The following is a 22,345-nucleotide window of genomic DNA, read 5'->3' as shown; positions in this document are numbered from 1 at the left end:
AAAGCTTGGCAATATTTACTTAGTTAAAAAAGCTTATAGAGTAACACATGAGAAAACAAAATTACCCCTTTCATTTTAAAATGACTTTAATATCACAACTTCTTGTTTTCTGGTGATGCAGGTAAATACCTCTACACACATATAAGAGCATTTGGATTGTTTTCATGATCACTACCCCTTTAACTGGTTTCAGACTTGTGATTTTATGTTTTCTTTTTATAAATTTGAACATTACAATTTATCTAAAACACTCAAGTACCAACTTAAAATATTTTATTGATATTTTTGGCTAAATTTAAATAAATCAATTTAAAAAATGTTGTGTTAAATAGAGCTGGTATTGCATCCTTATTTGTAGCTGAATGAATATTAAAGACATTTTCAAATCTGTATCTGAAAAGTACCGTCTCTGTCTTTTTGATACGTTCCTGCTTTTCATTCGTTTCCTTTTTTCTAGAGAGTTCTCTACTTTCACCATGCAGCTCTGGCTTGAAGTCAGATGGGGTTATTAACAGTCTCCAGCTTCGCTCCAAGCACAGTGTGTCTTTGTTCGGTCACCTCTCCCAGTGCTCTTCACCCAATCAGCATTTTCAGACGTTTCAAATCTGCTGATTTTTTAAAGGTGGGATGGTTAAAGGCTCTATACATAACATCAAGGAAGTTGGCATGAACTTCTGGATGGTGGTGTTTGCTTTCCGTTGGACAAACCTTTGCTTTTACTGTAGACTATAGTCTAGAGGCTTTAGCAAGTTGCTTCAGATCTGAAGGCTAACATTTAAAAACCTTATTTAAGATAACTTAATGTAATGCAGTGTTAGCCTAGTCCATCCAGACTCTCGTAGATTCATTTCATTTGTACAGAGAGTCTGGCAACGCTCCATTGCAAAGCGCTACTTCCGTTAGGGAGGGTCCATTGTTGAACTTTAAAACTATTGGATCTGCCCAGAGTCACTCAGGATTTGCCATAGGCGATCGCTAACATTTGGTCGTTATGTATATCATGCGCCAAAACCAGCCAGAAACAACAGGTCCGAATAAACAGACCAACAAAACTTAGCAAACCTGGTTTTTGCTTCGGCTTTAACTTCTGTGTATTCGGCAGTTTTGAAACAACGGACTGAATAGCTTTTCTCACGTCTTTCTCCGCTGCCATTACTGAACTACAACTCAAACTGACGCACGACCTCAACGTCATCGTTTTAGCCACCCCCCTCTGTTCACTGATTGGACCTGCAGATTTTTGCAGGAGAAAACGAAACTCTACACAGCAGTCCTAGACGTAGTACTGAAGCGAAATGAAAATTAAGCGGAATCACGTAGGAGGGCGGAGCCAGGCTAATGCAGTGTTAGGGGTCTTCCTAGTTATATAGTTTTGTTTTTTCTCATATAAGTTTCGTAAATACAATTCATTCATCAGAAAAATGCTTAAACATAGTTCTTCCAGGATATTGCCCCCAAACTATTCCAGTAAATGAAGACAGATCATTCCTTTATCCAAAATAAGCAAGCAATTCTAATCCACTGTTTTAATAAATGCCTGGTACACGCTCATTTTCCCCAAGAACTTGAAGCCATTTCTGAAGGGTGATTGTGGCAGGATAGTAAAAACAACATTGTTTCCTTGACAGTGGTATTCATTGTCAAAGGCAGTAAACAATAAACTTTGTGAGGAGTCTGCTATGCAATTTAAAGGTTTGTTTTTATTCAATTTTTTCAGATGTTTTATTTAGTATTTCTCTCACAGAATTAGAAGAAAAAGTAAACCATAAACGTTGCATAGCTCTTTGCATAGCTCATGTATGGCCTGCCTGTAATAACCCAGGGGAAGTGTGCCTATTTCACTTCAGTTTAGTTAAAACCGAAAATAACACAGTACTGTATTAGGTATAAAGATGGAAATTCAGGACAGTGTGTGCTGGTATTACACTTATTTTCAACCCAGCATTGAGCCAAAAATGGGTTAAACAACCCAGCATAGGTAAAATTACAACCCAAGGGGCTGGGTTCATCCATTTTTGACCCAACGCTGGGTTGAAAATAATTTAGCATTTTTTTAGCGTGTAGGTGCGCTGAAATGTTGTCTGACATGAGTGGACATTTGGATCTGGCCATGTAATTCAGTGATCAGCAAAACCCATTACCGCAATAAAACTGGGTTATACATTAGAGGTTCCAAACCACCTATGCCTCAAACCACACTGGCCTTAAATAGAAAAGATGGAAGTAACATGAGTGCTTGAACCCTGACCAACACATTCACAATTCACCTGCTTCCTGAAAAGTATGGATGAATAACAGCTAAATTACTGGCTTAACATAATTATAATTGCTATTATCATTACACTATGGTGTAAAATTATTACACCAGTCATACAGCTGAGTGGCCGCAGACATTTGGGTTTCTTTAAGGCACATATTTAAATACCATACCTAATTATTTTGACATTATTTAATATACACTACATTTCAAAAGTGAAGTCACATTTCACTAAACTGTTTCTTATAATCTTAAAAATATTTAGATATTTTGAAAGGCAGCTAATAAAAGCACAGAATAAATGGAAACGCCTAAAACGAATAGATCTCTAGATAAGTAATTTAACATTGTTTATTTGCATATTAGTTTTGTTCCTCAAATCGTATACTTGCTTTTTAAATGACAAAGCTGTAGCTGACCTGCAAAATAGGGTTTTCATTTGCATATTATACAATCTGTGTGTTTGTACAGTATGTGACATATTAAAGGCCATATTCGTGCAGAATACAAGCAGAACTAATTATTGTGTAAATTGTGTGTGAAAAACCATAATTACTTAAATTGTCACAGTCAATTCACTGAGACAATTTACATGTGAATGGAATTTGTTCTGCTCGTCTTTCGTGATTAAGACCCTTTGACTTTGATTTTATGTGACATTTACCAGTAATTGCATGAAAAAGCTGCTTACTCAGGATAACAATACTATTTTGTCCCCTCTTAAATGGGTTTAAACCGTTCTGTGCCGTCAGCATTTTCACCAATTCCAAAAACGGTTCATTAATTAATCTTGACAAGGCAGCAGAGTTTATAAAGTGTTGTACATTTGCTTCTGCAGCATGTTTAATGCTTGCCTTTGTGTGGGATTGTTGCTCTGGTGATTATAACAGAGTCTTACTGTAATCGCAGCAGGATCATTTCTGAGGTGTTGTCATGGAAACTTCAACATTCATATACCTTTGGGGCAAGTGGGGTAGTGTTTTACCCCAGTCAGTGTTTAAGCAGCTTAAAATTTGCAGCCTGTATGGATATGTAATATGTGATTTTGCATTTTTAATGTTGTTTTCTGTTGGTCCGGTATGAATGTATTGTCTCTGTGGTTTTTATCAGGCGTAGAGCTGCAGTCTGTTACTTCTGTGCCAAACAGCACTGCGCACCTAATGACCCTTTGCAAAAAAAACTCTACCCATCTTCCAATGTCACATTAAAAGATACTGTAGAACAACCCCAAAATCACACCATTACCCCATTCTGAAGTCGAGTGCTCAAACAAATAGAGCAATGTTTTAAAAAGTACTACAGAAGTGTACTGTAGTCCCTTCAAGCAAATCACCTTATAAAGTATATACATTCTTTTAAATAAAATAAATGCAAATTCATTAAAGGGCTGCTTGATTATGTGCACAATCATAATCATGATTATTTTGGTTAAAAATTCATAATCATTCAAAATCTCTTTCCCTCCTCGAAATGATCTGTCTTTACTTCCGTTCATGTGGTATGGCAGGTGGGTGGATCGCAACGATTAGCAATTAGCAACATGACCTAACTTCAAATGATCGAGTCAATTCTCGATAGAAAAATTCAAGTCCAGCCCTGTAGCTTTTTTATTTCAGAAGTCGTTTCACTTGGATATACGTCACCACAGGGAAAATAAGACAATCACTACTTCTGTTTATGGTGACTTTAACATGATTACTCTGTGACTTGCATTTGTTTAACCAATTGTTGCAGTAGGCTACACAAATCATAGTGCCTTACAAACACATCGGTCCAGCGGCATGCGATTTATATTTTAACCGCACAAAAATTGTTTTTCCTCAATTATCTTGTTTTTGTAATTGACTTAAAAATTAAAAGTAAAAGAATGATTAATTGCAAAGCCCTAATTAATTGTTTGTTATAAATTACAGTAGAAAGTACTGTATTGTACAGAAAATGTTGCACACAAAGCATCTTGATTAATGGTATGTTTTCATCTTTTTAATCAGAATATAAAAGCTCGAAAAAAGGTTTAAAACTATGTCATTTTAAATTTGGGAAGATACACTTTACATGTGGTGACAAATTGCCCATTGAAATTCACAGGACATAAACCAGCCCACGCTGGAAGCATGCTGCCAAATGAGTCTTCTCTCTCTGTACTCTTTACTGTATCTCAGCTTGCATCTGTAAAGCTTGGTTCTCTATAGACATGTGAAGACAAACATCAAAGTTATTGACTTGTGCTGTAGAGGATCATGGTGTCAGCTTATTGCTCAAAGAGACTTCTTGAAAGGTCTTTGAGATGCTCTTGCTAAGTATAGAAGGACTGGAAAAGATCTGACGCTGCATGATGCTGCTTAATTTCATCTATCTCTCATTTTCTCTTTTTCTTGCACCCTCTCTCACTCTTGCTCTTTTTTACCCTTTCGTTCTCTTTGTATCACATATGCAACCCTGTCTGTAAATCCAGGCTAAAGTCTCATAAACTAATAATGAGATTAAGCGCATCAAAGTTTAATTTCTGTCATTGATTTCAATCTTTGACTCAGTTAGTAATAAACCAATCAAGGTTTTCACAGAATGTTGTTTACATTGTGTAGGGTAATTGAATCTAGAAAACAGAAAAAAAACGTATACTTTACTTGGGTTTTCACAGATTGGGGGCACAAATGCACTTTAATACTGTACAGTAAATTGCATCTAATAAGGCTGCGATTCTTATAGTGTAGGGGTGAGCAGTGCACAAACTAACATAACGCTGGGTTAATTGTAACGAAGCTACTTTACATATTTCTACAGGGTCTAGCAATCTGTGCTTTTGGTCATTTTCTCTTACTGTAAGAAGATGATATCCTGTGAATTTGTGAAAAGTTTTGATGTGTTTTTGTTAAGATATTGAACAAAGAGTGTTTTGGAGTCATGGAAGTAAATTTGAGTTTTTTGAGTTTGGTGTGTAAGTTAATTCACTGTCATGTTACCTAAAACATAACACCATTCAGGGCTCCAGACTGCAACCAAATGGGGGCATTTTGCCACCAAAATTTGGGAGTATGCCACTGAATTTTAAATCCAGTCCCACATGTGTGACCAGTAAATTTGACCTTTTTTTGTGATGTGAGACTGAATTTGAAACAGCACATTGTACTTTCTGCATCTATCATCAAAGTATTTATTAGTAATACAGTGGACATTCGTAGAAATGTCATTATTTGATTAGCATGTTGATTTACAGTGGGTGCCCCTACATTTTTTGGTTGCGCCCCTAAAATATTCAGTTGGGGGCCACTGTGCTCCTAGTGAAAAAAGTTAGTCTGGAGCCCTGCCATTTTGAAACATAGCAACTCCTAGTAACTGATAGCTGGCACTGAAAACATTTTTACACAGCTGGGTTAATTGTAACACAGTGTTACAACTAAGCCTCCAGTATACAATGATAATGAAATAAAAACAATTTAAATACTATTCATCAAAATATCAGGGGAAATAACTCACAATTATGATTTTTTTTGTCTTAATTGTGCCGCCCTTTCAAAAAAATCTATTTATATGCTTTGATCATTATACAAGGATGGTTAGATGAAGGATCATGGATGGATGAATGTGTGGATATCTATCTATTATAGGCAGATATATAAACAATATTCACCTTTAGACAGAATTAGATTGAATTATTTGTGTTTTTACCAAATGTTCTAGCAAGTGTTACAACAAACTCTCTGTTTGTTACAATGAACCCCACCTATGGGGTAAATTGTAACGTTTGCACTGTCACTTTCGGAACAAACTGTAAGTGTTCATTTGTAGCAGAGATGTGTGTGTTGATTTGGTTAAAAAATTATTAATCTAACTTAAATATTTTTGAATGATAGAGCCAATGTCAAAAAGCGTTAGGTTGTGCCCCGCTCTCCCTTACTTGTTTTGTGATGCTGCAGAACTGCGTTTTCCTTAAGCTGTTTAAAACACCGTTCATGTATGTGTTGGTGTATGTGTGTAACAGACTTCCTATAGTGTGTGTCCGAAGAGTGATCGGGCTCATGCTGAGGTCAAGTCTGTCTTCAGCCTGAAGGATGTTTGTGCTATTGAACGCTGCAGATTTAGTTCAAATGTGCAGTTGAGTCTGCCCAGATGCCTGTTTGTTTATAAAAACAGTTTTGTAAGCCAGCTTTTTAATACCCATTTCAGAGGGTTTTGTTCCGAATTATTATTACAATATCCAGTATCTTAATGCCATAAAGGGGAACACTGATATCTAGAGTGCATGGTTCCTCTTGTCAGGAAATGTGAGTTCAGCATCAGGCAGAATAACAAGTAGTCTAATTATTGTGGCGAGTCAAAGAACTTCTCGTTGTGCAATGTGCACATAGAGTACATTTAACTCTGGGGTGCGAAAACATTAAAACTGTGCGTGTGTGCAAATACGCATGCTGGAAATAAACAATTGCAGACATTTTTCACAGATTTTACAAGCTTCTCCCAAAAGAAATCATCTTTCTGTGTTCCTCATTTGCTCTTCTAAAGACTGAAGTGTGTAACATTTAAAACTCAGTTTCTCATTGCTGAGTGTTTCTGCACCCTGATATTGCAAATCTAATATTTTTTACACCCATATATTTTCCAAGCAGTACATTGAGATCTTATTGCACAAAACTTGCAATAATGAGTAATTTAGACGTGTGAAGAAAGCTTTGAGTTCTAAACGTTGTTTTATTTATACATTAAGCTGTTTTATATCAACCAAGTATTTTGTTCCCATTTTATTACTTTTAGATTCTGTAGATTGGCTAAATTTTCTGACCTAGGACCCCTGCCCAAACTCTCACTCAACCCAAGGACCCTTCAGTAAATATACATAGTAACACTGTATAATAGTTTTCCATTAATAACATCACCAGCCCCTGGAGATACACACTACTGAATTGGATGTCCATTGTCAGATCGATGATCGCAATACATAGGTCAGTGTATTTTTTCACCAGCAGCATTATCTCAGACAGGCGTTACTTAAGCTTCCAGAGAGTGGGTCTATTAAAAGCTGCCATTCTGGCAGTCCAGAGGAAACCTCTTGTTTGATGTGTACCGAGCTTTTAACCTCTTTATGCCCTTTATGGCTTTTAAGGGAACCTTCATAAACATTTAGTCATTCTGTCTGTGTCTCTGTTCTTCTCTATTTAATTCCATACCTGCTTCTTTGTATTTTCTCACAGTTCTGGCGTGTGCACGTGCAAGAGAGGGGTGCACGGGGACAAGTGTGACGACTGCCGCCCGGGCTTCACACAATTGAGCAGTACGGGGTGCCAACCGTGCCAATGCAATAATCACAGCAACTCCTGCCACACGAAATTAGGTGAGCCACCCTCATCCCCATTGCATTCACAACCTTACGTACGAGCCTAGTGACATAATGATATCACGTACCATGTCTATCAATGTGGTTGTCTATCAGATCTCTCATTGGATCTATTTGATAAGATCATGATTCTTGTAACTACACTTTAGCTGCTGTTGATAATGAATGAGTAATTTAGGTAAAGCTTTATCCAAGCACATTTATTACAGTGACAGCCCCCTTGGAATACTTTTTACACTGAGGTAAGAGGCGACTCACTAAAAAAGAATAGCTGATTGTGCATTTTATTTGCATGCTCTGTTTATGGTAGTGTCCGCATCACTTACAGAATTATGCAAATCATGGAAAGACATACACTAATAAGTAAGGCTGCACAATATATCATTTCAGCATTGACATCGCAATGTGCGCCTCTGCAGTATTTCATTGTGAAAATGGCTGGGTTATTTTTAAGCCATGTGAGATAAATATTGGAAAGAACACACCGCTGGGTTAAAATTGACCCAATGCTGGGTTGTTTTAACCCAACTGCTGGGTTATTTTAACCCATGGTTGCATAACAGCAACCCAACATTGGGTCATTTTTAACCCAGTATGTGTTGAGCTGGACATTTTCCACAGCATTCAGCTTAGTTTTTATGGTTTATTCTACTGTATTTTCACTATTCGGTCTATGAAGGTGGATTTTTGGTCAATTCAGTAGACGTTGAGCTTACCTGTAAGAGAGATCACTCTGATTGGCAGTTAAGCTTAATATATATAATATTTTACATATTTATGATCTATATATGAAGATATCTAAGAGCACATACATAAAAGACATTTTTATGCTCCTGTATTTGTTTATGTATGTACAGTATATTTGTGTATGTATGTGTATTAATATTATAATATAAAAATTGATATAGTGATTTAGTTCTTGTTTAACTTTATACTTATCATATTCAAAAAAGCTGTATATGAATCCGAATAAATTATCGGGTGGATATTTAATGACGAATACAGACGACTGCCACCTGCTGGTGTGTGAGAGTAATTTCCTGTTATTTACTAGTACGTGATAGTTGGCCATCAGCTATGGTTTTTGTGGTGTGTTGAAGCATAACCTGTGACACCACAGTCTGTTTTTGTGACTGCTAGTGTCGGTTTTGTCACTGTTAGCATCAGTTTGGGTGTCCTGGGCTTAAGGTAGTTCAAATTAAAGAAAATTTTATCGGGTTCATCCAGTGCAATCATCAGCAAAGGCTTTTGTTGATGCTAAAGGCAAAGTCACTTATAGTATTTTCATTCCTGCTGTTTCATTTACTGATATAGAACTGCAGAGCTTTAACCCATATATCACCAGACCACAACCAACCTTAAACTACAATAAAACCTCAGACACAGGAAACTGTCTTTGCCCTTCATACAATGGCCCCAAATATTTGTGAATCAGATCATTTACTATTTTCATTAAGGAGAGTTGGCTGTTATCCAATGCCAAATACACTTGCATACATTAAGTGACTAAGTGTTAAATGCTCCCACATTCATTTAAAGGGGCCATGGCATGAAAATCTGACTTTTTCCATGTTTAAGTGCTATGATTGGGCCCCCAGTGCTTCTATTAACCTAGAAAATGTGAAAAAGATCAACCCAGTAACTTAGTTTTGGTAAACCATTCTCTACAAGCACATGAAAAAATAGGTCGTTGAAATTTGTCTCTCCTTATGATGTCATAAGGAGCTCTTATTATAATAATACCACCCCTTAATCTGCACTATCCAACCACAGTACTTCCATTTAGTGCAGAGAAAAAGCACAATTGAGTTTTAATTGCAACAAACCAAACCACCATCATTGTGATCAGTGTTTGAATTTCATCAGCTCATTTGCATTTTAAAGGACACATCCAAAACGGCACATTTTTGCACACACCTACAAAGTGGCAATTTTAACATGCTATAATAAATTATTTTTATGGTATTTTGAGCTAAAACTTCACAAATGTGCTCTGGGGACACCAAAGATTTATTTGAAAGTCTTGTGCCATGGCCCCTTTAAATACATATGTCATAATGATACAAAGAAATGCTTGTAAATGCAATAGGGTTCCAGCACTTGATGAAAATCAGTGTCGCAAATGCACTGATGTGCCTTACATCTTGTGTCATACAACTCGAAGCATCTATTTAAGCTACCTAAAAGATCTTCCATCGGGCTTTGCTCCAGTTCAGCGCTTTGAGGAACATTGACATGAATCATGTCTTTAGATAGATGTTTCTGGGAAAGACTATCTCCATCAAGGTTCTGTATTTGATCCTCTGTGTTATCTCTTTTATAAAATTACATTTTTAAGAAAGGTTTCTGCATTTGAGTCTCCTTTAAGTGACTGTGTGTGCAGTAATTACTTCCAGAAGTTTTTTTTATTTTGCTATTAAGCATGATATCTTTTTCAGTTATGAGAGTGACCTGCTTATTTCCACCATTGCACTGTAGTCAAGTATAAACATATTTTTAAAATCTGGTACAAAATCTTGACTTCAACTTTACATGCCTTATTTTCTATTTGATGCTTTTGTTCTTTTGGCTGTCACTTTCTTTTCAGGCATCCATTTGTGCCACTCATGTGGTGTTTAATAGAGTTTCTTTCAGCATGCACTCTGCCCACTGCGTTGCCTCCTAAAAGCCAATAATGTACAATTGAAGCCAGAGAGCTTCCATTACCTTTCTGCCATTACGTCAGCACAGCAAGAGTCGAACAGTCTCAGCCAGCGCCTCAGAGCCAATGAATCCCTCCACTCGCTGTGCTTAGAGTTAGCTGAATGGATATTGTTACATTAGTGAAGCACAATTTGAGCTGTTAAAGAGTATCAAGAGATCTTTAGGTGCAGATCTTCTGTAGCTCTGTGGTTTTAAATCTCTGTGTTTGTGCAAAGAGCCCTTCGCATGAATGCTTCATTTTCATTGATGCTTTATCTTGATTGATGCTTCATGGACCTGAAATAAACCTGCCCTTCTGCACATCACGTATCCACAGCAGCTATGTCTATTTTTAGAAATTACATTTATGATGACAGTGCTTCTTTCAGGTGGATCTCTTGACAGAAATGAAAATACATAACTATATTATCAGTGGTGTATAAAGACCTTACAAAATAACCTGTATTGTACCTTAAGCCTGGGATACACTGCACGATTTTTGGACGATTCAGACGTCTTGTGTCCAAAGATAGCGTACGATAGTTTCAGAAATTCAGCATGATCAATGCACAGTGTTTTTGCTGCTTCGACCTGCGTACTGGTATTTGTTTACCACACGCTAACACGTGACGCAGCCGTCAAAGCTTCCGTGTCATCATCGTACAGTCTACATGCTTGTCTTACCCAAGTTTAAACGATCCATGTTGCACAGTGTGATAAGGCAATGATCTTATAGGAGTCCAAAAATCCTGCAGTGGCTTTAAAATGAGCCATTTTTATCTACATACACAGCGGGTACCCTTACATGGAAATCGCAGTCATGTTTTTACAGTAGCCCTAAATGGAACTACTGTTCTATAGACACTACGTCTCAGTCAATGATGTGTTTGTCCTGTGGAAGCTACTATAGCTTCGCTATGCGTTTCGAAAGGGAGGGGTGAGCTGTGGATTGAGCCGTTGGTTGTGTCACCACTAGATGTCTACATTAGGCTGCATAAAGCAATAAAATAGCGTCTTGTCTTTTAAAAATTGTGTTTTCATTGTCTATATCTGAAAACTTCTTAAGAACAACTTTCTACAACTCAGCTTTGTCATTTATCCAGAGATAAGCCTGAACTTGACGACAGATGCTGTGCGCTGGGTGGCGTTGCCAAGCTTTATGTCAGGTTCAATTTTGGGCTACTGTTTAAACTGTCTTTTTGTTTTTTCTGCTAAAATGACTGGATTTAGTTAATTTAGTTATTTGTATTTGGACTGTGAGTAGTCATTGGGATGCTTTTGTGCTAGTTTTGAATGTCCATTGGGATGGTTTTGATGCATGAAGCTGGCAACCCTAGCCGTGCGCTTGCGTAGATGTTTGGTTTGGATTATATAGAATGTACATGTAAACAAACATTGTAATCAGATTGCAATGTTTAGGTTGCATGTAAACTGTATTGTTGTAACCTTCAGTCATATTACATTTTGTTGGATTGACAAAATTTTGTGCATGTAAACATAGCCAGTGAGCTCCACCAGGATTGCTGATAATTTTTGAAAATGCCGACTGATATGTGTTTAGGGTGCAGCTATTTAGGGTGAAACTTTTAAGGGGATACTCCAGCCCAATATCAAAATTACTGCACTATTTACTCAACCTCAAGCAACATGAGATACACATGTCCATCATCTTTCAGACAAATACATTTGGAGTTATTTTAGTATATGTCCTTGATCTTTCAAGCTTTATAATGGTAGAAAACAGGGATCAGGGAACAACTTCTGACTTTAAACTACAAAAAGTGCATTCGTCCTTCACAGATGTAATCCATAAGGCTCCAAGGGGTTACCGAAGGTCTTCTCCGGGTAATTAATGCAATTTTGTAAGAAAAAATCCATATTTCAAAAATTTTTAACTGTAGTAACTAGCTTAAAGACCTTTATTAACCCCTTGGAGCCCCTGTGGATTACTTCTGTGATTTTTGTTTTTTTAACCCTCTGGGGTCTAAGGGGTTTTTAGGGCCCTTGGGAAGTTTTGACATGCACTGACATTTGTGCTTTTTTCAGTTGCTTAAAAACATATTAATGGCAAAAGTCTCATAACACTGTGTTCATCACAAACTGGGCTACAATATCATATAATCAACATGTATGTACATGTTTGTATTTTTGAGAGAAAAATGTTTATGCGTGGTTTTTGAAAAAGCAAAATTTTTAAGTCACTGATATAACTCCACAAAACTCATTCTAAACATGTTTTCCCAAGACTTTCCAAACTGGATCTAGTAGTCTAGAGTTTTTTCTTCAAAATGATGTGAAAATCATATGGCCTACTCAATCACATAAAGCAAGATATTGATTTACAATTTCTAAGACACTTTTGCTTGGGAAAGGCTGTATGCATGGAGGCGGGAAAGCTCCTGAATAATCAGTGATTGACAGCTGAGAGACAAAAGAGTTGAATAATGACCCACTAATGAGCCTTGTGTGGATGTTCAACAGGAATAACTTTCTCTGTAGTAAAACCATGATAAGGTTTACTTTTCAATATAATGTAAATACACACACACACACACATTATATATATTTATATATATTTCTATTGAAATATTTTCTATTAATTTCACAAGTATAAGTTACCTTTTAAAAACCATAGTAGCTTAATCATGGTAAAGATACTGTTTGGCCATCTTAACATGAACACACTTCAACCCAGGGTTAGTGTATGGTTGGCCAGCGAGAGGTTTACTTTTGTGCAGTAAAAAGCTCAAAAGAACAACTGCCTATCGTTGTCTGGACTCTTATTTGTGTATTTGTAATCATTATAGTAGAAACACAACAAGGGACACGCGTGGTAAACGTATCAATGTTTGTTTACAACCGCCGCCATTACCTCACGTGTTGATCATGTAAGCAGTGAATGTGTGCACACGCGAGTGATCCTGTGTTTAATAAACTTGCTGTGCGGAGATATGCGCTTAGACGCAACTAAATAAGGATTGTACTGTTTGGAATCGCGCATTATATAAGAATACCAAAAAGCGCGTCGAGTTTCCTGACTCGCGTGTTTGTGTATGTGTGTTCCAATCGCGTGAACTGTTTGACGGAAGAACAAAGAAAACACTCGCGTCTGGAGATACTGACACACATACGCAAGGAAATAAGGATTTATGTCATGTTTGGTGCAATCGGATGGAACAACAAAGGAATGGAGAGACTGGATTGTGGATTGCATATCCATTGACTGCAGGAGGCACGAGTCATGCATATGGATGTTTCTGCTCATTCACTTCAATGGCGCGGGGGTGTGGCGATCCGATCTCATTACAGATAATGAGGTAACTGGCGAAATACGGTACTTCTCCTCCTTCTCATACAGTTTACACCGAATGACAATATCTGTTTTCAATTTCACTTATATCATTTAAAAGGAGACATTCCAAGCATTATGTAGACATTTATCTTTTGTTTCTACACCAAGTATTCGTTAAGTTACAGTTTATTTTTCTGACGCGTTTCTGAAAGGACTTCACTGAGGGAGAGAGAACAGAACGTGCATCATGTTTATTTTCTTAATTTTGCGAAAAGCACAACATTCTGTTTTTATTGGGAGTGGACAGAAAAAAACTAGACACTTTAACGTTTGAAATGATGTATAAATCATATCTGTATGTCAAAAATCAGCAGAGTAATTTAAGTCTCTTTGCGGAGTGATTGAAAAATAAAGAGTTTGCGGCGCCCGCGCCACCGTCGACCCCAGAGTGTTAAATGCGTTGCTAGGTTTTTCTCCATAATAAATAGCTGCCTAATCCATGACATTTTTGCAGTTTAGTTTTAAATATATTCAGTGATTCAGCTTCTATTAAAGAACCTAGTGTTGACTCGTTGGCTCAAAATATTTTTTTCCATTTGACATTTCAAGCAGGTTTCAGTGAATGCTTGTCTCTAATGATTTATTTGTAAACCCTGAGCCACTTTGCAGGATCTGGAAATTCCTTTCTTCAGTCATGCTATTAAATTGGTTTCTTTTCATTCACTCTACTGCAATATTTCAGCCTTACACCTCTGAGATCATCAAATGATTGTAGTTAGACTTTAAAGCTGACTGTGCCCGTTCTGCACTCTCGCCAGGGCTATGAAACAGTTCAGCAGTTTACAGTGGCTCCTCCCCTGCTATTGATTGGTTGTAATTCTGTCTATAAACTAACCTTTCTCTTTGACCTTTTGACTCGGTGCAAGAGCATTTGTATTGAATTATTTGTTTGTACTGTATCTTTTGTATATTGTGTTTTGTCTTGCATATGCTGTTGAATAAATTATGTCTCTATGGCTGGTCTGTCAGTTTTGGATTAATTTATTTCATTATTATCCTCTAATGTTGTTGCCAGTATAAAGTTAGTAGTATTCAGCTGGGTTTAACATGTTGGTTATGAAGGATGACCTCATTATGAAGCTCATTATCACACCATCATTTCATTTGAGTATGCATAATTATAAACATGTTTCTTCATGTATTATGCATTTCTTTAGGGCTTTAAAAAACTTTAACTTTGCAGCTTTAAATTTGATGTAAATTAGATGTTGACTGTAGTCAATAAATATGGCTTTCCTTTTTTCACAATTGGTTGTTATTGGTGTGATTCTACACATGCATGTGTGTGTTTGCGCAAGCATTTGGGGAAAATCAACTGATACTGTCAAAAGATGTTTGTGCCTTCCCTGTGTGTCTGTGTGCAGTGATGTTCCTGATCTGTATCTCTGCTATGTGTTTTGCTGTTAGGCATTGAATTGTGCCCTGTCCTTAACAAACCCTGTCTAGTGTCCTCTCCCTGTGTTGCTCAACACATAAGTGGAAAATCACAGCAGCCCAACAAACACTGATTGACCACCAGGCTCATTTCAAAAATACAATAAACCTCACCAATGATCAGATAAAATGACTGCATTCATTGACTGCTTGTTTAAATAGGCTATAGATTGTCTATGATTGACTGTGTCAGTCACCTGTATAAAATGACCCACAGGAAAGGTTTATTGCTAAGATTACTTTATTTGAGCTTTGGAGATTTAACAGAGTTTTCAGTATGTGTTTTTGTTTAGGTATTAAGCTTACCTCAGATGTTTCTCTCAAAGCTGCCTATAGGAGAAATAAAAACACAATTGTTACAATAAATTACAACTATTGAGCAATAAAAGCATGTATATTTTGTATTTAAAATAAAATGGGTTTGAATTATTTTTTTAAACTATCAATAATATTTTTGGTAGACATAGTAAAGTATATCCTTCCTCAGGTTGTGATATTGTTGAGGTCTTTTCTGAACCTCTTGTGAAGACATACAATATATGAGAAGTGTGGGTCTTTATCCTAGGATAAATATCTAAATGAAGAATACTTAAAGGAACAATAAGAAGGATTTACCCCATCTAGTGGTGAAATTGTATTTTGCATTCAAACGGATAGTGCTCTCTAGCACCTCGTTTTTCCAAATGTGTGTTGCAACTACCGTTGCCGTTATGTACTCACTGACCTCCTTGTCCGTTTCGGCTAGTTCACGTGTTCTGAATGAAAACCCGTTGTGGAAACCCGTTTGTAGGCTAGTGCTTTTTCCCTCTCTGCTATTATAGTTTATCAATACGGTGGAATGACATGGAAGCCTCCTTGGACTTACCCATTCAATGTAAGTAAAGAGAAGAAATTCTAAGGTTACAAAGAAAAGTCAGTTCATTGGCAGATGACACCAATGAGGACATATTTATGAATAAAGACATTGATTTTGATTAATAAAACACTTAAAATCCTACTTACAGTCCCATTAAAGAAACATTTCTATTTGCATTTTAAGTCATTGCTGTCTAGAAGAAACAATTAAGGGGTTAAAGAGGTCTCATGTGTGAGAGATACAGTAGAGCTGAATGAGATGTAGGGAGTGTTTTATAAGGCTTTAACTGTGGACACACATCCGTCTTTAACTCAAGGAACAGCATTCAACCAATAATGATCCTTCTTCTGCTCTATGGCCCTAAAGACCCAGTGGACTAACACACACACCCACAGTCAACTGGCAATGACAGCAGCTCATCTTCACACACACACGCACACACAGACTCTTTGATCAATCAATGTTTTGTGGCACCGTGTTAGATCTCTCTAGTGCACTTTTGTCTAGCACTAAAGGAATATGTATCTGCTTTTATCCCTGACATTTTTTATGGCCTTGCCTAAAAAAATTGATGGACAGAAACAAACAGAAGACATCAGCAGCCTAATGCAGTAAGGAGTGGATTTTAAAATCCTCTTTTACACACAGCAGTTTTGATTGATTGATTGTTTCTGCAATTAACTGAGATTTGACACCAGACAAACTTTATTCAACAGTGGTCATGTTTTACATACTGATGAGGAAAGGTGTGCTGTTATTTTTTATAATCATATGACCAATCAGACTCATGGTTTTTGCACTGCGGTTAATAAAACTGGGGAAGTGATGGAAGTCATATGTATGAAGGAAAGATAAAGGTCACCAAACAGGTCAGCTGTATTAGAAAAAATATTAAAATATGTACACCTTACTCAATACGGTTTAGGTCGATAAAATTTCGATCGTATTGAAAGGGGTGGTGTATTCCAATCTGTGTTCCGATTAGCAAGAGAAAAGTACACATGTAAATGCGTGAATCGTTGTATTTTTTTTATTGGGTGCAAAAATACATTGTGCACATGCACAGAACATTTGCGCTCAGAAACATGCAATAGCAAGGCAATGACAACAAGCATTAAGGTAATGGGGTCACGCGCTGTACATTTTGTAAGCGTCCATGTGTACTTTCATAACATTAGGCTACATAAAGCAATAAAACAGCGAAATGCCTTTTAAAAAATGTGTTTTTATTACCTAAACACTGTAAAAAATATTGCCTCCCTAACTCAACATTTTCAAGTGACTCGTAACATTGACATTTTTCACTTGGGCCAATAGATTTTCTGTTAATTGCATTTTATCAATTGTGGCAACGACCTTAAAGTGCAACTTTCAGGTTCCATTTTCTGTGAGATAAATATATAACCTTGTATGAAAGTACCATATGAAAATTAAATGCGAAAGCAAAAAAACATTTACAATACTCTAAGCGCATAAATTTAGTAAAAAAGGTGAAATTTTCTAAGACCGCTCTCAAATTCCCTGTTTTTTTTAACAACGCGTCATATTACGTAGTCAGAGGCGTTCTTCTGACAGGCTCTATTGGCTCAGTGCTGCGGTTGTATTAAGCAAAAGCAGTCGCAAATTGATGTGATTCTTCGTAGTTTCAATTTAGCATCGTCATGGTTAATAATTGTGTTAGTGGAGGTTTTACAAACTTCAGCCTGTCAGGACAATGAGTCTACAGGTTTCTTTTGAAGAATAAAGACCGCGCTATCTTCCGTGTCTGGGTGTGTTTAGCGCAGCACGAGGAAAGAGACGAGAGACGCGACTTCACTTCAGCATGTGCTTCAGAAAAACGCGGTGGTGTATAGCGTTCACATTTGATCGGAGGATTATCATCCCGGCAATATGATGGAGTTAAACATTGGATGCCGAAGCAAGAACCACGTGAGGCCTGTGTTTTTGCCGCCGCGAGAAAACATGAATCGATCACGGTCCGTCTGAGATGCAGCTCGAAGATAACGTGAACTATGCACAGTAAGTCTTGTTTTTTTAACATTTGCTAACTACCAAATCATTTAACATAATGATTTCATTCAAGTTTCTTATAAATAAGGAAATCAACTAACTGATAACCTTAGTTTGCAAATAGTATAACCATCAAATCGAGTTACATCTTATTTACTTTGTTTGCATAGCTAATTCGTAATTCGTTTTTTGTCATGTGGTGTGTTCATGTATGTAACCAAGAAGTGACATGCTGTTATACAATTATATAAAGGTGAATCTGTTTTAATTCTAGTTGTCCAGCTACAGATTAAGATGCTTAGTATGATTAATCATCCTCTGTTGTCATGGATGAACCTGGTGATGTGTTATGGAGGGGGAAAAAACAAAAAAGACTCATCTGATGAGAAACCACTGCAAGAATCTCATCCTGTTCACACAAGTAAGACTTATTCATGTCTATCAAAATCAAAAATAATGTTTTTTCTTTTTATTCAGGGCTGTTGGCAAGTTCATTGTTTGCTAAAGCCAGCTGATGTCTGTTGTACCATAACCTGTATTTTTTGTTTTATATGCTATGGTATAGTAATTTTCTGCTTTTTATAAACATCTCTTAGGTCTGTGCAGCATGCATGTATCAGCATTTTTTGTGACCAGTGACTTCTCTTCTGAGGGGCGTGAATTCCAAATATGTGTTTGTTGTGATGTGTGTGAACCATGTGCATCATGCCTCTTGTCACAATACGTGCCTGCTGCACACGCGTTGAAAAGGTTTATGATAAAAGAAGCACTCATGTTCACAAAATACTCGCAAGACACTAACTTGACACTAAACTGTGATTACACAGGAGATTAAGTGAGTATCAGGCAAACGTGAGCGTATCTTTTATCATAAACCCTTTACATGCGTGTGCAGCAGATTTTGACATCACGTGTGATGCACATAAGTTTACATGACGCGCTGAACACATATTTTGAAATGACAAGCAACACACATGACGAGCTCAATGCATGTGACCAGCTTCGCAACGTGTGCCCTCGAAAAAAAGTCACCGGCCGACACTGACCCAGATCATCAAGATGTTAAAGCTGTTTGGGCTTCAGAGCATCTTGTCAGCACCTTCTTCCACCATGTACACAATTTCTACCATCGTGAAGGCGTGGCAGAATGAGAGATTTGCAGTAAGCGGTTGTTTTTTGTTAAAAGATTGTAAATGTTTGAACAATAGCATTGTATATCGCTTTCAAAAAATAATATAAAACTGACTCATCACCAAAACCATCAAAACCACTTTGACTATAATTTTTTTATCAGAACTGTATTACTTTGGTGTACACTGTTAACAGGGACAAATAAATTTAATCTATTTAAATTTTCTGTTCTGGAATACTCCAGGTCACCACAGGCTCTACGAGAATGCAGCACTGTCCTGTCTTCCACTACACCTGCTCCCCTCTCCAGAGCCATCCAGAGGATCAACAAGGATGAAGCTGTTGGGATCTATTAATCACAGCATTCACAATTTAACACATTATTATAATACCCGCACATATGATGGAAAGATACTGATTTTTTTTTAAATGTTTTTAAATGGGTCAGATTGTATATCTTTCTTTCGGTGCTACATAAATAAAACTAAATCGAATTACAAATGCAGATCTACTTTGTATATATCTGATCTAAACTTCATAAACCAGTTTTTATACGGTAAGACAATTTGTGATTATTGTTTATTGATTGTCACAAAATGGGGGTATTCAAACCATTTATAAAGTCCTCCTTCCTCTGGAACCTGTCCTCGAATGGCTGACACATGCAGGTAAGGGCGCCTGCACAGAGTTCCTTAGACACCCAGCGGATAACTTGCCTATGCTGTATTTAGTGGTATTGTCTGGAGATGGGAAAACTATTAATATTGTTAATTTGAATATTGACTAGTGCCAGCAAAAATTGTGACTTAGTCATGACCTATAGGCAACTTGTAATTAAAACAAATTTATTAAGATTGTTTTAAAACAAATTTATTAAGATTGTTTTAACATTCAAATCTTTAGTTTACTGTTCATTTATACATGCATATTAAATAAATTACTAATAAATAATCTCTGCCATAAACATACTCATTTCTACTGGCCTGGCCTGTAGCACATATGGGTTCAGACAGCTCACCTCTCCTGCGGTGATGAGCAACATCTGTATCACGTAACGTAAGTGTGGATGGATATTAACATTTACATTTAGTCATATAAGTTATTAACATAATTTATAAGCATTAAAAAGCGGTAAGGTATCAATACTATCTTTGCTATTGCATGATATATGATAATAATCTGTACAATCTTGTGATCTGAGCACAGGATTACATCTCGCCAGATCACTGATCTCACCCAGACATCTGTCCTTTTCTCCTCACATAACACTTCAATTTGTCTCCTCTGATCGTTCTGTTTAATCCTGACCAGTCCCTGCACTCTTGGCTGCATAGCAAACTCATAATTGTATGGCTGTAGTTCGCCATCCGAGTATGAATAAACATTTACTCGTTCCTCAGCGTCCGAAGAACTGTCATTGCGATCCATCGTGCGCCTCTCGTGATGTCACTTCCGGTTTGGCGGTTTTTAGAGGCGGGTCTAAAATTTTCTTACAAAAATGACCCCAGAAGCCTAATTAGTGCATTTTGAAAAATATTTTTTTTTTAATCTATTTCCTACAGTATTTTTCTGTACTTTGAGTGAATGGGTGGTTTAACTTACAAGTTGCTCTTTAAACTTTAGCTCAATGGGAAATAACAGGTTGAGCCAATTGAAAATTATTTTTAAATTGTGGTAGTATTCTTTTTTTAATTTACCCAATCTGAAAATGTATATTGGTAAAATTATATTGGTAAGGAACCATGTTAAATTGTTTATTTCCTGTGTCCTAATAGAAAAAGAAACACTTGAGCTATTTTGTAACATTTTTTAAATGTTTTATTTATTTGTAAACATGTGCCTGTGTCCTGGCGTCCAGGCCGAATACAGAAGCCCCTACACTCGTAATATATTTATTTATTTAAAAAAACACGGCAATTCCTCTCTAGAAAGGTGCAGGTTAGAAGCAGCCTTTCATGTCTATGTGTGCACGTGTGTGGGCGTGGCGCAGCGGCTCTTAATAAAAAAACGCACCTAAATCTCGAAAAAGCTAACAGTTTTCACACAAATATTTTATATAAGAAATACAAATATAATATACTTACTGTGAAAGTTGTAGTGGCCTTGCCATTTCCTCACTAAATGAAGCATTAGCTTGGTGCGTTACACTGAGGAAAAAAACATTTTAGTTTTATAACAAACATCGTATACCTACTTACCTAGTCTCTTAAACAATCAATACCATCACAATAAAGTTAAACACTCGTTTGAAAAAATTAAAACAATCGGAAAATCTGTCTTGCTTTCAATTCCTCTGCCTCTGCAATATGCTTTTTGTTTGTATGCTGTAATTATTCAGATTTTCACTCAGTTTAACTTGAAAATTACTTTAAAAATACTTACAAATGATTTAAATATTTAAGTACTTACCATAACTTTATTGTAGAAAATGTTGATCATCAACTCCCACGCACCCACACTGAAACCAATTATTTTCAGGTGCATGCCCATACACTTTTCTGGCTCAAACTACGTTCAGTCACCTCGATAAATTGGCTGAGCAGAGTTTAATATGTTCTGTGAATATATATTTTGGTTTTACCCCAATACCTTAAGTTTTAATTACAACAATGCATATTTTTGTTTGGGGAGGAGAATTATTTGAAAGCAATATGTTAAGTCAATACTTAACTTTCAGTTTCCACAATTTTTTAAAATATAAATTTTTTACAGTGTATCTGAAAACTTCTTAAGAACAACTTTCTCCAACTCAGCTTTGTACATTCATCCAGAGATAAGCGTGAACTCAACGACAGATGCTGTGCGCTAGGTGGGATTGCCAAGTCCTTGAATAGTCATTGGGATACTTTTGGGCAAGTTTTGAATGTCCATTGGGATGGTTTTGATATGCGAATATGGCAACCCTAGCTATGCACTTGCGCAGACGTTCGGTTCGGATTATATAGAATGTACATGTAAACCAGGGGTCACCAATCCTGGTCCTGGAGGGCTGGTGTCTCTGCAGAGTTTAGCTCCAACCCTAATCAAACACATTAAAGATTGATTATGTATTATGGTGTGTATGATTAGGGTTGGTGCTAAACTCTGCAGAGACACCAGCCCTCCAAAACCAGGATTGGTGACCAGATGTAAACAAACATTTTAATCAGTAATTTGCTTGAAAAGTGTACTCAATAATGAAGGGCACTTGGTTTAATGTTTTGCTATCTAATACAAAGACAATCACGGATTTATAAAAGTGGCTTCAAATGTTCAAACACTTTAAAAAAATAATAAAAGAACAGCGAACAC

At 36.7% G+C, this 22,345-nt stretch overlaps 1 protein-coding gene and 1 long non-coding RNA gene across 2 annotated transcripts in view; both read left to right on the top strand.

Annotated features, from left to right (window-relative positions):
• LOC135732245 (multiple epidermal growth factor-like domains protein 9) overlaps nucleotides 1–22,345 on the top strand; it is a 76,997-nt gene that overhangs the window by 35,341 nt on the left and 19,311 nt on the right. Inside the window, exon 3 of the mRNA XM_065250153.2 lies at nucleotides 7,447–7,586. Coding sequence (XP_065106225.1) covers nucleotides 7,447–7,586 — 140 coding nt within the window. The remainder of the gene's footprint in view (nucleotides 1–7,446; nucleotides 7,587–22,345) is intronic.
• On the top strand, nucleotides 17,313–20,372 carry LOC135732247 (uncharacterized). The gene is made up of 4 exons (XR_010526725.2): nucleotides 17,313–17,932; nucleotides 18,198–18,344; nucleotides 18,520–19,084; nucleotides 19,299–20,372. It is a non-coding gene; the product is annotated as an uncharacterized lncRNA (long non-coding RNA).

This window comes from Paramisgurnus dabryanus, chromosome 5 (genome assembly GCF_030506205.2).
Source record: "Paramisgurnus dabryanus chromosome 5, PD_genome_1.1, whole genome shotgun sequence".
NCBI lineage: Eukaryota > Metazoa > Chordata > Actinopteri > Cypriniformes > Cobitidae > Paramisgurnus > Paramisgurnus dabryanus.
The sequence above is the reverse complement of the archived record's forward strand: the minus strand, read 5'-3'. Positions and strand labels throughout refer to the sequence as shown.